Source organism: Lygodium microphyllum, chromosome 1 (assembly GCF_053477565.2).
Source record: "Lygodium microphyllum isolate KBCC chromosome 1, Lygodium_microphyllum_v1.1.10, whole genome shotgun sequence".
In the NCBI taxonomy this organism is placed as follows: domain Eukaryota; kingdom Viridiplantae; phylum Streptophyta; class Polypodiopsida; order Schizaeales; family Lygodiaceae; genus Lygodium; species Lygodium microphyllum.
In genome coordinates, this window is record NC_141135.1 from 32,242,692 (window position 1) to 32,252,692 (window position 10,001).

A 10,001-nucleotide genomic window follows, 5' to 3' on the forward strand; every position below is an offset into this window, starting at 1 on the left:
GTTGTATCATTTCTTTAATTGAATAATACAAGAGTATACCTTGCTCTCACATATTGTGTTACATTTTGTGCCGTGTTGAGTGAGTGAACGAGTACAGGTGCATCACAAGGGGAGGGAAAGGCTACAAATCTCATTGAGGATGACTTCCATCCCCTAGGGGTCTTGCAACCACATGTACTCAACAAGCTCATTTCTTCTATCCCACAAGATACATACACGACTCACAAACTTTATGAGACCCCAAGACATGACAACAATGAGAGACTATAGGACTTTGCTAAGCGTGGCTACAATAGTCAAGAGCTCATCCACCAATCACTAGGGCATATCTGTAAACTCCACCCACACAAGACATTCATGAGTAAGCACACTAAGAGAAAAGGTCAAAAACCAATGGTGCCTATACGCTAGGTTTCTTGGATACCAAACGGCCAACACCAAGACCCAATCTCTTTCTTCCTTCGAGCCCAGAAGGACTAGGAAGGTAAAACAATTTGCCAATGAAACTATACTGGACCAAATTAGCCTTACCTAGGTAGATATTGTCAAACCACCTACTAAAGTCATCTTTCGTCAACATGCATCCTAGAAAGTAGAGGTAGAGCCCGATAGCAAGCAATGGTGCACTTCTACCAAACTATACCATGTGACACCACCACCATTGCCTTATAAACTCAATGCACCATCATGACCTTTCACTTTGCACACTGCATTGTGATCGGCTTGGTCTTTGCAAAGCACCTTCTCCATCTTTGTCATGTCTTGGTCATGGTTCTACAAAGCCTACTAGTATTGGAGTTGAGTGCCTACATCATATGATCACCATGTGGCTCAACAAGGTGGAGTGAGTGCCCAAGCGTCACCACATCAAGCCATACTAATGATGTGGGAACACCTTTATTGTCCATGTTTCCTCGCCTCAAAGAGCTTGCCCATCACCTTGTCAAAACTTGCCCTTAGCTCTCTCGTCAATCTTATCTTCTTGTTTGTGAGTTGTATTAAAGTCAATCATATTTTCATTTAATACATGTAAAGATGTTTAAAAGATATGGCTTATTAAAAGATACGGCTTATATTGCTACATTGTTTATTTTAATTGTGTTTTCTTCCACTATAATTTTCATGTCAATTGTTGTCAACTTGAAGATCTTTCTAGCCAACTTCAAGGTGTACTCTCACCACACGTTAGTAGATATTAGCATGTTAGCCATGATGAAGTTAGTATCTAAAACTTTGACGACCTCAATATTCCCTAATATTTTGAAAATTCTGATCCACTTCAAAGGCGAACATCACCTTTGAAGCGGATCACACAAGATGTGCACCATCCTACCCATGAAAATGTAATGCAAAATGACCACAAGATGCACACCATCCTACCCAAATGAGGATAAACCGTTCATGAGAAATATTAGCATAGACGTGTCAGCAAAAACAATGAATTTGTAGCATTACTGATACAAACTGTGAGAAGAGAGCAGAGAGACATCCGTAGCAGCGAGGTTCTTCTCAACATGAGACAGAGTAAGGGACAAAAGAGGAAGGTTTGTTCCACATTAAAAAATCAAAGAGCTCATGGTGACGACTGGTTTCTTTTTGTTAAAAAAGAGCAACATTCCCAAAAAGCACACACAGGCTAGGAAACTTGTGACAACCAATTCAAACTGTCTTGCAATTGGCAAACCCAAAACCGACCGTAACCAGAGTAGGGCAAAAGAGGTGCATCATAACAATACCCACAACCTGCCATGATCATTCTTTTCTGAAGGAGGGCAGATGAGATGTAACAAGAAGACAAAAAAGAGAACGGCAATGAAGAACTGATATCCACTGATCAGAGAGAGGAAATCAGGCCACAGTCTGAAACCCTTTACTAAGATTCTACCATTTTATTTTTGTTCTACTGCTGGCCCTGCTGGCTCTTCATCGATGGCCTCATTAATGGCCTTTTTCCAGACAAGAAAGAAAAGGAACTCTCCATAACCCTTGCAAAAAGTAAGCTGGCCCTGCTGGCTCTTCATCGATGGCCTCATTAATGACCTTTTTCCAGACAAGACAGAAAAGGGACTCTCCACAACCCTTGCAAAAAGTAAGCTGCAAACTCAATTTGAATATAACTGGAGCAAATCACTCCCTGATAATGTAATGTGCATCGAACCAATAAGTTCCCCCTCAAAATCACTACTTTCTCCCACCACAAACTATCACCACCCCCCCCCCCCCCCAAAGATAGGAAACTATACTCAAGCCTCTGGGGGGCAATCCAAAGAAATGTTAAACACCCAATAGCCAGGATATACAGATTCCTAGAAAGGTCTATATACTTGACTCGAGGTACACCATTGTGTAATACCTTGTAAGTTTTGCCTCATTTGGGCTGACCAATGGCAAAAATGAAAAGAACAAAATCAGAAAAACCACAAGCTAAAATTTACATTTCTAGCAATGTCACAATCAAAATTGATCAACCAATGAGGAGCAATTACCTTATCATAAGAACAAGAGCCATGTCAGTTAAAACAGATTCCTCAGTATTTATAATTCATCAATCAGTTACCAAATTAAGACCACATGTGTCTAAAATCATTAAACATAAATCTACGGGTAAATGAGACCCTGCCAAATCTCGGGGTTCTTTTTTTCTTTTTGAGGGCACGTTGGTATGTGGGGGGGGGAGACCCTCATTAGGAAGTATTGAAGGGGGTGGAAAGTTGAATAAAGCTTCAAAAAAGCCGTTTGAAGAGAACATAATTAATTACACGGTTATTATTTTATAGTTCTCCTGCAAATCAATATTGCAGCCTCAGTCTCGAGCTAGCCACTAGCAATGGAAAAATGCCCAAGACGGTTTTTATTTTGTTAATTGTCCCTCCTTTTAAACAACAAAAAGCATCTAAGATTGGTTGACAAAGTCAATGCCCTTCTGAATAGATCCTTTCAATTCTGACTTCAAAGCTTCTAAAGCCTTTTTTTCATATGCAGACAGTGAACCCAATGGCAACACTTCCTCAACACCATTCACACCAAGTCGTACCTGCAGAATAGAACAGAAATTTCAGCTCATGATGCACCTTTGGCAACAATCAAACATTCTAAACATGTCCAAATACAGCAAGAAAGACACAAAGGCACTTTTTGGCAACACAAGAAGGATTCGAACCCCCTACAAGATCTAATATGGTTACACACGAGGTGAGGGGCATCCCACCAATACATTAAAGATCCAACAGAAACCTTGATTCTACACAAAAGGCTAAGCTCACAGTGGCTTTCTTGGTTGCATTTAATACATTCCTCAGCCTATTTAACCCCCTTTTTTTTCCTTTTTTTCTTTTTTTTGCACGGGAGCTTCCTTGCTAATAAGTTGTCCATGAACTTTTTGGTAGGGTCCTGCATGACTTACACCACTCAATGAAGGAAAAGAGCTAGAACATGCACCATGTGTAAAGACCAGTAGACAACAGGCCACCCACCTTTCTAATATTAGAAAATTGTCCACTACCTTGTGTAAAGGCTAGTGGATAAGACAGCCACCTGCCACCAAAATGTGTACCCATTTGCATGCCCATGGTGGCGTGTAAGCAAACTTAGCCACACCAGCAAAGATTCAGTGCGAACAAGGTGGTTCCATACATAATGTATGGTACGTGTAAATACATATTGTATGTCATTCCATATGGATAAATTTTTTAGGTACATAAAAATACATACCTTTAAAAGATAATAAACAAGAAAAATTTTAGGGTATTTCCCACCGTACGTTATGCACTGTCGAAACTACTTGGAGAGACATTACTATACACAATGCACATCATCAATTGGAGATTCATTAACCAATTACCAGAAAATTATCGCATTACATACACATTCCCTACTTATGGCCATGACAATTGAAACCTTTAAGCATTAAACATTTAACACATACATAACACTGAATAGGTGAAAACTGAAATTTGAGACTATCAAACAAACATTGTGGAAGTCTACATGATAAAGAGCCAAAACATTATAATATGAGACTTTTGGGGCTTTTGACCTTGGGCTCTCAATTTGCCCACACAAGGTACACAACTAGCCGCGCGATGAAGAAATCAGAAAGGTACGGCTGATTTGGGGCCCCATTTTTTTATGATCGTATTTTGAATGATCCGTAGTCTATACTAAATACTCCGAAGAGTCACTCATTTGAAGAGATAAACGATATAACCCTACAAGGTCCCTCAGATCACAAAAAATGAAAAAGACCATGGAAAGTGTAGATATCTCACCCTAGCAAAGTCAAATGCAGCTTAGAACAACCAATACTATTCTGGCTTTCTTGCATGCGATAAATGTGCAATGCACAAGAGTATCCCACCAGGTTATTTGGACCCGCAATGTAAAGCAAGTCTCAAAATAGATGCCAAGTAAGTAATCAAAATAATCCTTTACAAGGTTTTGAATAGAACTCTCATAAACTAAGAGCACAGACATTTGAAACCTAATATTCAAATGTCCCATCAAACATTGACAGGTACCACCTATTTGTGCTACTCAAAGTTCAATTAGGGTATATATAGCAACACACAACCTTGGCACATACAATGAGGGTAGTCACATTAAGTGACGGACACAACACCTGCCTAGAGTGTGGGCTTCCACTTTTTGAAACTGGGCATGCAAACGGGCACAATACCTTCACAAGCCAGCAAGACACTTTTTGCAAGAAAGTGATCAATAAAAAACATTTTTAAAAAAATTAATTGGCTGCACATGCAAAAAGTGTGCCCTTTATCCAGACCGTTTATAGAATGGGTGGAGGAGACTCCCATCCAAAAGTAGGCAGGGAGTTTCATTAATATAGAAAGTACATAACAGGTCATGTCCTCTCCAAAGTGCGAAGGGGAGGGCAGCGCCCAAACCCTAAATAGACACTTCGATTAGTTAAAAATTTGCAAAAAGGGTGCCCGACATCCATTATTTGGTGCATAGACAGCCTGACTGCAAGCTTTGAATGGCTAGACGAGGCTATGAACCATGAATTTTGACCTATTCCTAATGTAGGATGGTTCACTACATACTACTTGTTCTAAGACCCATCACACTAGCACAAGTGGGGCCTGGGGGTAACAAGAAATTTGTGAAGGTGGACTTTGGAACATGCTGGCCGATAATTAAATATGCATTTCTGGCAATTGGCTGGTCAGTCGACTTTACAGCTGCCCTGCATTCACCTTCACCTCCTATTAGTTAACCCCCACTACTTCTGCATTAGCGCAGCATTTCTTCATAGGTATAGCAGGGGTAGGCAGGAGTTCAGGACCCAGGTAAACCCATTCCTGCCACTAACACTGGACATGACCGAGGATTAGTAAGGGACGGGGTTCAACTCCTCCCAATCATCCTTTAAGACTTGCCCCTCCAGAACCAGAAAAATGTAACCCAAATATGATGCCCACTTGACTCTGATGACTCTGATGACTCACCCGATGGGAGAGTGGTACCTTTAGGAACCAAATCAAATAATTTAGTCAAAGGTTATATGTACCTTGGAAGAGAAAAATGGCAGCTCGGTAACATTTGATTGGACAAAGGTACACTCGACAACATCAGGCTCACCATTCAGACCTTTCAAACAGGACTCTGCAAACATGGCTCCAGCATATCTGTGCATCATCCAAAAACATTCTCCTTGACTTAAAATCGCTCCATGTTCAAAATTTGCAGGAGAATATCAATTGATGGCCCCACGCACTTACGCCATAGACAACGTGGCTGAACCTTTCCCTGCCTTTGCTTGTACCACCTCAGTTCCACCATCTTGGGTCCTCTTCGTTAAAGCCTCAACCTCTTCATCTGTTAGACTTGCCTTTGGTGTTGCCTATTGAGGTTGACATTGTTTATTAACTGGAAATAACTAGAAGAAGCTCCAGTTACTAGATTACAGCAGCACAAAACATACTTGGGAGAAGAGGGGCAGTATTGTAATTCCAGCATGACCACCCACGACTGGTACATCCACTTCTGCACATGATGAGAATTCATGTTAGACTGTGCCAGATGTGTGCTATGGAGAGCACATTTGGTATTGACAGTACCTTCCACAGCGAACCCTTTTTTGGCAGCATAAAAAGTCCGGGCCCGAACAACATCTAATGTGGTGACACCAAATAGTTTCTTGGGATCATAAGTTTTGGCCTTTTTAAAAACCTCAGCTGCTATCGGAACTGTGGAATTGACTGGATTACTGATCATGTTGACAACAGCCTTCAAAAAGACAGATACATTAGCATTAGATTATCTGAATCCTTACTCTATGACCAATTCAGTTCATGTGTCAAGTCAGAAGAAAAAGTTATTTCAATTCTCATGGTCACATTCACACAGGAAATCTCTGGTTGTATTAATATATTAATACCTCTGGGCAATGCTTTGAGATGGCTGTACACAGAGACTTGACAATGCCTGCATTGATGTTAAACAGATCATCACGAGACATTCCTGGTTTGCGAGGCACGCCAGCAGGAATGATGACCACATCGGCTCCTTGCAATGCAGTTCCAAGGTGCTCTTCACCTGCATATCCACTAACCTGTGGCCCAAGTCACTGATCAGTACAATATCTAGAACGATCCAGGAAATGTGCAGTCCAGAAGCTTGATCATTGAACTCAGGCACCAATTTCACGATGAAACGACTGAAATGTAAGCTTGTGGTGAGAATTATAATACGAACAAGAAAACAAGATTTGCCCCCATGCAATCAAAGCTTAGTGGGTTCAACTGTAGAAAATTTCCTGTTGCAGGAGTAAAACTTCCTTTTCTGATGAATCTGTCGGTTTAATCAATTCAACTGTATGAAATTTGCAGTTGAAGGTTGAATTGGGACTCAAATTTCCTTTCGTCTGATGAATCTGTTGAAAAAATATGTAAACTCTTGAAGAAGAACAAAAGCTATCATGGGATATACCTCAGCTCTGGTGTTGACATGGCTGACATCCGCAGCAACGCCAGGGGTGCCAGCGATATCGTAGAGGGAAAGGCTGGAGACCAGCGGGTTGAGTTTCATGAGCAGGGCCAGAGGCTGGCCGATGCCCCCTGCGGCGCCAAGGATCGCAACCTTACGCGGCTGTTTGAGAGCCTGAGGGGCGGCCCGTCGAAAGATGCCTGCAAAAGTCATGGCAGAGGGGCCTTTCTCTCTCTGTGTGGTCGTCCTCTCTGTCGGGCCCTTCTGTGTACTCTGATCTTAGGGTTTCGTCTGAAGAAGAGAATCTTACTAACAATAAGCCCAACTGGTTGGGAGGGTGCGCGCGGTTGGTGGGGGGAATTTCGGCTCAAAACCCACAATCGGGCAGCTCCACGGCTTCCAAGTTCTGAGGGCCTTTATGCTCCATTCTAGACGGACAAACTTCTCCCCATGTTTCGCACTGGTTTTGAAAGCACATTTCATGTGGCAAAAACGTTCATATATGATTCAAAATCTGAAGTTTCCAAGCTTTTGCAACTTAGACTTATACAATATTGAATGCACAAAAATGAAATATTCAAGGTGATGGCAATGATCAAGCCTACACTATATCTCTAACAAAACCTTATGATTATTTCTCAAAGTTTTCAAAGACAAATGCATTTGATTGTGAATTCTATTTACATTGAGCCTATCATGGCATACATATTATCCTCGCACACTAAGCCAATAACATCATAGATACTTGACAACCCATAAACTTTATTGAGAATCTATACTATTAGTTAAGGAGAGGTGGGGGGCAGGTGCCACGTGGTAGGCCCCCACCTCCCCCACAAAAAAAGAAAGAGAACGCGGGGGCAGGTGCCACGCGTCCAGCACCCACCCCCCGCAAATATCGCGCCCGCCTCGGCGCGCCAGGGCGAGTCTAGGCGCGGAGCGCCTAGTTATTTCTTATCTCCAACGAAACCTTATGGCTATTTCTCAAAGTTTCTCAAAGACAAACACATTTAATCGTGATTTCTATTCACATTTAGACTATCATGGCATACATCCAATCTTCTCATACTAAGCCAATAATATTACATAAATTTGGCAACCCATAGATAAATATTGAGAATTTCTTCTTCTTCTTCTTCTTCTTCTTCTTCTTCTCTCTCTCTCTCTCTCTCTCTCTCTCTCTCTCTCTCTCTCTCTCTCTCTCTCTCTCTCTCTCTCTCTCTCTCTCTCTCTCTCTCTCTCTCTCTCTCTCTCTCTCTCTCTCTCTCTCTCTCTCTCTCTCTCTCTCTCTCACATATAATAATATATGTATGTAATTATATATGCATAATATGTTAATTGAATTATAATTATACATCTTTTCTTAAGAATTAATTGATTTACTAGTAATTATAGTATGCATATTATAATTATCATTAATAGAAATAAGACATGAAAGATAAGTATATATCATAATAATTAGTTGAAATAATAATATATTTAGTAAAAATAATTGATATATTAATAGTTATTAATTAATATGTAATAAATTATATAAATGTATCAATAACTATACTTTAATACATATAATATAATTATAATTAATTGAGATATAAAGTAATTGTAATTATATATAATAATTAAGTATTAATGTGTAATATAAATATCAACTTGTGTATCTATGTGTGGTTTTAGAGTAAGTATACACTACATGAACATGTTCAACCATTAAAATTATTATCCCATTCCATAATGTTCAATAAGGCACTTTATGCTTAGATTCTCCCTGTGCTTCCCATCGTTGTTCTCATGATGCTTTGCACTGGGGTTTAAAGCACATTCCATGTGATAAGAGGATTTGTGGAAGGTTAATATAAGGAACATAATCTAAAGTTCGAAAGCTTTTAACCACACACACACACACACACATGTACACACTTTTTTCCCTTTTTTTTTACTTATTGTTTTTTCTATGCTTTGTGTGTGTATATGTACATGCATGTGTGTGTGTGTGTGTGTGTGTGTGTGTGTGTGTGTGTGTGTGTGTGTGCCCTCTCTTTTGCTCTCATCATTTTTATTTTTTCTCTCTTGCTCTCATAAATGTGTGTCCTCCCTCTTACTTTTATCATTTTTATTTCCTCTCCTTTCTTTTTCTTCCATCTCTCATCTTTCTCCATATGTGTGCACGTTGTGTATGCATTACATGTATATATTTATATGTGGATTTGTGTGTTTACATATAAGTATATGCAAATTTGTAAGTGTGTATTTTATAAATGTATAGTCATTGTGTGTGTGTGTGTGATTTCTACAATAGTGAAATTTCTCAAGTGGAAAGCTACTAGATAAACTCGATTGTCATCACCGATCTAGGATAGAACAACTTCAAGTGCAAAATCTGAGGTATCTATCTTCATGATATAGGGCTTCAATGGATCTACATGGATGAGAATAGGTGTTGAGATGAAAGATTGCTTTAGTCTTTGTTCAACTTGTTCAACTTTTTGATCCCTTTCAAACTTGTCCTTTCCAATTAGGTTGGTTAGAGAGGTAGCAATATCAAAGTAATCCTTGATAAAGATTTGCAAATCCCAAAAAAATTGAACATCTCACATAAATGAAGGAGTCTCCAAGTTTGTACATTCTTAGGGCCATAGAAATTTCTTTCTCAGAAATTACGTACCCAAAAACTCAACTTCAGTTAGATGGCAAAACACATTTTTTCAGCTTTACATACAAGTCTACTTCTCGCAATTTATTTAAGACTATTTTGACTTGATGCTTATGCTTCTCTTGATTCTTGGAAAAGATTAAGATATCATCCAAATAGATCACAATAAAGTCATCCAAGTATTCTTGAAAGATATTATTCATCATATGTTGGAAAACTAGAGCATTCGTGAGGCCAAATGGCATAACAACATATTCAAAATATCTTTACATTGTGAAAATTGCCATCTTTCATTCATCACCTTCCTTTATCTTGACAATATTGTAAGCTCCATGAAGATTTATCTTGGTGAAGACTTTGGCTTTCCCAAGTTGTTCAAGGAATTCTAGAATCAAGGGAAAAGGGC

General features: G+C 39.6%; 1 protein-coding gene across 2 annotated transcripts; it reads right to left on the reverse strand.

Moving 5' to 3' along the window:
- Window positions 1–2,553: 2,553 nt before the first annotated feature.
- Window positions 2,554–7,396, reverse strand: LOC148040971 (malate dehydrogenase, mitochondrial-like). Of its 2 annotated transcripts, none has more exons than XM_087675267.1 (7): window positions 6,949–7,394; window positions 6,398–6,571; window positions 6,078–6,246; window positions 5,942–6,003; window positions 5,739–5,860; window positions 5,528–5,645; window positions 2,554–3,034 (listed from the first exon to the last, which is right to left on the reverse strand). In XM_087675267.1, exons 1-7 carry the CDS (start codon window positions 7,156–7,158, stop codon window positions 2,894–2,896), a joined length of 996 nt encoding a protein of 331 aa, XP_087531393.1. In that variant the 5' UTR covers window positions 7,159–7,394; the 3' UTR covers window positions 2,554–2,893. The 2 variants fall into 2 exon arrangements, with proteins under 2 accessions (XP_087531393.1, XP_087531397.1); XM_087675271.1 differs by lacking the exon at window positions 2,554–3,034 and adding an exon at window positions 3,094–5,330 and having other exon boundaries at window positions 6,949–7,396.
- Window positions 7,397–10,001: the final 2,605 nt, after the last annotated feature.

Excerpts from the sequence above, each read along its gene's own strand:
- LOC148040971 (XM_087675267.1), bottom strand. The coding sequence starts at position 7,158 with ATGACTTTTGCAGGCATCTTTCGACGGGCCGCCCCTCAGGCTCTCAAA. Across the intron at positions 6,247-6,397 it reads TCTCAAAGCATTGCCCAGAG|GCTGTTGTCAACATGATCAG; the intron begins GTATTAATATAT and ends GTCTTTTTGAAG. Across the intron at positions 5,861-5,941 it reads TACTGCCCCTCTTCTCCCAA|GCAACACCAAAGGCAAGTCT; the intron begins GTATGTTTTGTG and ends CAACCTCAATAG.